Source organism: Gossypium arboreum, chromosome 4 (assembly GCF_025698485.1).
Source record: "Gossypium arboreum isolate Shixiya-1 chromosome 4, ASM2569848v2, whole genome shotgun sequence".
NCBI classification, from domain to species: domain Eukaryota; kingdom Viridiplantae; phylum Streptophyta; class Magnoliopsida; order Malvales; family Malvaceae; genus Gossypium; species Gossypium arboreum.
In genome coordinates, this window is record NC_069073.1 from 49,989,866 (window position 1) to 49,994,420 (window position 4,555).

The following is a 4,555-nucleotide window of genomic DNA, read 5'->3' on the forward strand; positions in this document are numbered from 1 at the left end:
ACAACAAGGTTATTGAGATATATATATATATTTTAAAAATTAAATGAAGAAAAATGTAATTTATTTTTTTTAAAAATTAATCATTGCCAAATAATTTGTATTTTGATAATATCATGTAACATTTAATAGCAATTGTTACGTTACCATGTCTTTCAATCATTGGTGGCTGACGATTAGGTGATTAAAAATTTTGATGCTCAAATTAATTATTCTTAAGAGTTAGATGGCTAAATCAAACCTTAGTAATGATTTGTATATTTCTTTTGTTGTTATAAATTATATACTATTAATTTATCAATAGTTAATTATTAATATTATTCATGGCCTACTATCATTTCACTAACATTATTTGTGAATTAATATATAAGTTCTTAATTCGATGGATATTATTGCTATTACCACAATTTAAATTACGTGAATTTAAATGCGTTTAAGGTTTTAATATTCTTCGAGGATTGGGTACTGTATATTATTGGTAGTTGGTGTTACAGTGGAAAGATGACAGCTTGGAAGAAAAACAAATGGAAGTATCAAGGTTGAGTGGCGGGGAGTCTTATGAGAACAGAGTGCTCAGGCTTGTGCCTACATTCGAAATCAAGATGAACAAAGGCTCGTTCCACTTCTTGGAGTAGTTCAATCTTTATCTGCAGTGATTCCCCAATCGCATCGGCCTCTTTCAATGGCAAGTCCTCTGGCAGTTCAATATCAACCTGGTTTTTGTACAACTAAAATATCAAAATGTTGCATTACCAGTGTGATCTCGGATAGCAAATTTGCTTAGATACCATTCAAATATGTGGAGAATGAACCAGATAAGCAAAGCAAAAAGATGTACATAAGCAGCATTCCGATAAACAAACCTCAACGAAGAATAAGAAGCCGAAGGTACATGCACGAACAATATCAACTCTTTCGATCTGAGGATGGTGCCTTAAGACAGGATACGTAAGCTTCTGCAATACTTCAGGGGGAGCAGATTGTCCAACCAAGGAAACTATAGGAAAAGATGCAAGTGTGGTTATGTACCCTATTGGACTCTCCAACTTACAAGCTAACTTTTGATGTTTTTTTTTTTTTTTTGTCCATTGTTAATTTTTGAAGTTAGGTTGCCTTGGGGATTCTAAAACCCAAATCAGATTCAAATTAAGATCAAATTTACACAGTGAATGTGTCTCTCAAAGATTGAGAAAGAGAAGCAAAAGATTGAACCTGCATTTTCCAGCACAGTTCCAGACCAATTTGTAATTGTATAGAGTGCAAGGATGAGAGCACCAGCAGGGTCAATCCACCAGTAAAATTTATCACCAAGAACAGCAGCAATCAAACCAACTATAATTGTCACCACATCAAAATAATGGTCCTGCCAAATTCCAATCATCGTCAACAAAAGGAGTTTAAAACCCTACAGTACCTATCAGAAATGGTGGGAAAAATTAACCTTAGCATAGGCACGAACGATTTTGCTCCCTGAGCTTCTACAGTAAAACCATAGGACAATTTTCACTGCAGGTGCTGTCAGCATGATCGTATAAAGCCATACCAGTTGCTGTGAAGTCATTTTTTCAGACGGTTTGTCTTGGATCAATTGTTCTACAGCTTCAATTAGCACCTGGAATCCTGTAATATAGTTGGAAGGACTACGTATCAGAATACAAGCGCCTGACATAAGTATGTTCAACTTTTGAAGCCTTTTCCGGTAACTCATGTTTGGAAAATAATGAGGAGTCAAAGAGCCGGAATTTCAGCATGGTATAACTAAGCTTCATGAATGTTCACAAAAACATGGGAAAAACCTCAGCAACTGACTCTTTTAAGGAAAATATGAAGGACATGGCACAAGAACCAGAAAAACATACCAAGTGTAGCCATGACAGCAGCAAAGATGATGATGCCAACGGGCTGCACTCGTAGTTTCCCGATAGGATACTTATACATGTTTATGGTTTTCATTGACAAATTTGTGAACCATAGTATACCCCCTGCTAAAAGATCTAGCAAAGAATCTAGTGTTGATGCAGCAACGGCTAGGGATCCACTGTTGATGGTTGCATATATCTGTAGGTGCATATAATTTGTTAAAGGCTGTTGAAGGCATAAAAATTAAATACCCTAACTGGTTAAAAAACAAACAAATTTATGTTACTCAGATTTGTGTGCAAGTGTTACGAAAATGTATCTGACATGAGCATGATCTTTATGAGTTTTTTTCATCTATTTTGAGAGTCCTTGTCGGATCATATGGCTGAAAATTTATCGGACACATAGAAATGATGAGTCGAAGCCATGTAAGAACACATCCATAGATAACCTTTTGAATCGTGTGTGTCACAAAACATTATCATATTTATTATGAACATAACATAACGGAGCAGTATATTCTGCTGAAATAGACAGACCTGAACTATTAAACGACCAATAAGCCATCTTTTGGAGGCTGGAACACTGATATGAACAAATAAAGCTAAATCCAGAAAACATCACCGGTTGCACATTGTGTTGCTAAATTCTACAAGAAATGGGAAAGGTTTATCACCTTAAACACAAGCAAAAAAGCATTTGCCCAGTTTGAAATGTTCATTGCTCTTTCATGTTGGGCTTGTTCTTCACGATCTTGTGCTTCATCAATGGCATTAGGTGACTTCAGGGAGTCAACTTCCTCAAAAGATCTCAACATAGCAAATTGTTTCTCATAGTATTCTTTTTCGCCTTAAAAAGAAAACAGCAGTAAAGGATCAATACATTCATGTTTAGGGTTATCAAGTATTTGAAACCTACGGCCAATTGTTAACAAAGAGACCCAACTTGAATATACGATCATATACAATTTAAGATTTAATTGATGTAGGAATAAATAAATCATATCATATGGACTTGGATTTTGATATTAAGCATTCAACCAAAAATCAATTGACTTGAGAATAAGCCATTCACAATTGAAGAATTAACCGATAAATGATAACACCACTTCAACAAAGTCTTCGTCCGTTACGATTCCCATCCATTTTACAAGAATTCTGCTGCAGTTTAGAAAAAAAATATATATGTTAAGCACCCATATATCTGGATGTCACCAAAGTATTAACATATTTAGTGCTGAGTCCATTTAGACCTGACCTCCATTGAAGCTTTTAGCATGAGCCACCTTTAAATATTCTGCATAAAATAACTTTCAACAGCTTATGATTATGAAATTGGTTTGCACCAACGATAGTCTAGATTTCTTGTTTTGGTCTGTAAAAGAGAGTGGCCTAGAAACTGTCAACTTGTAAATAGGCATCAAACATATTGACTTTGAAATTAGTTTAATCATTGCCTTGGTTTCATTACTACGTAGCCCAGCCGAACATGTACCACACTCACACCTACCTAATATGGCAACATATATGAGAAGCAGAAAAGAAATTGGGATAATTCTATAAAGAAAATGGAGGTGCCTTCAATCAAGCAAGTGGTTTTAGAAAGGTTGATATGGAAGACGTTGAAGATTATGTGAGTACCTGTTTTACCTGCCTGCAGGACAAGACTGAGAGATCTCATCCTGCAGGTCTCAAGCCCGGACCGTACATTATCAGGCAATTTGGAGAAGAATTCATGCTTGAGGGCATTAACTGACTTACTATATTCAATTTTCCCATTCTTGATGTGCTGTTCTCCTTCCGTTGACAACAATGGAGTTCTCACGTTGTTCATGTTTAGCACCTATGATTGAACGATAGCTAATAAGTTCAAAATTTTTAGAGAGGCAGAAAAAGACCGAACACATCACAACAAGAAACAAGAAAGAACAAACAAACAAACACATCTACAACAGTTACCGATGAATCATGAAAATGGGAGACAAGAGAAGTTAATGATTCTGGGAAAATCAGAGTCACCTAGAATTCATAAACTTTTTCACGATAATTTGACAAATCTGAGACTTAAAAACAACCACCCCAGAAAACTTAAATCGCTAGAGATAACAAGAAAAACCAAGTATGTATGTATGTATGTATACACACTGCAGATTATTTTATGGATAATGTCATGTGATAGGATATAGGATTTGATTAAATAAGAAGTTTTGGTTTGGCTTTTGGAGCATATCTAAATCTGACATCTCAATTCTCGACAGCTGTCATATGGGATTCCGCCACCATTCTCACATTTAAGGAGAGAAGCTTAGCATAGCATGCTTTGATCATCGTCTTTGCCAAGTGACAAATCTTTCCTTCCAGGTGCGATGTTTAGATGCTATCAAGTTTTCAGCACTGCAGCATGACTACAAGATTCGCGTTTTTTTCCTCTTTTTGGATTGGATTTTGGGTACAATTTTTATATTCTCGCAAGTCTCATTGCAATTTATGGATTAATTCCATTAAACATCCATCAAATTTTATGTTGAGTCCTAAAGTTCAAATCATTGAAGTTGAGTATTAAATATATTTTTTATAATTATAATAATCTATATTTTATGTATATATTTATTTTAAAATAAAAAATCGTTTAACCGATTTTTTAGCTTGGATCAGTTGATTTGTATTGGTTTGCAGGTCAACCGATTCAACCCCTATCT

At 35.0% G+C, this 4,555-nt stretch overlaps 1 protein-coding gene across 1 annotated transcript; it reads right to left on the reverse strand.

Moving 5' to 3' along the window:
- Window positions 1–436: 436 nt before the first annotated feature.
- LOC108472836 (metal tolerance protein 4-like) lies at window positions 437–4,280 on the reverse strand. Its single transcript, XM_053027281.1, has 8 exons — window positions 3,816–4,280; window positions 3,435–3,699; window positions 2,534–2,706; window positions 1,857–2,055; window positions 1,439–1,617; window positions 1,210–1,360; window positions 861–994; window positions 437–710 (listed from the first exon to the last, which is right to left on the reverse strand). Exons 2-8 carry the CDS (start codon window positions 3,688–3,690, stop codon window positions 531–533), a joined length of 1,272 nt encoding a protein of 423 aa, XP_052883241.1. The 5' UTR covers window positions 3,691–3,699; window positions 3,816–4,280; the 3' UTR covers window positions 437–530.
- Window positions 4,281–4,555: the final 275 nt, after the last annotated feature.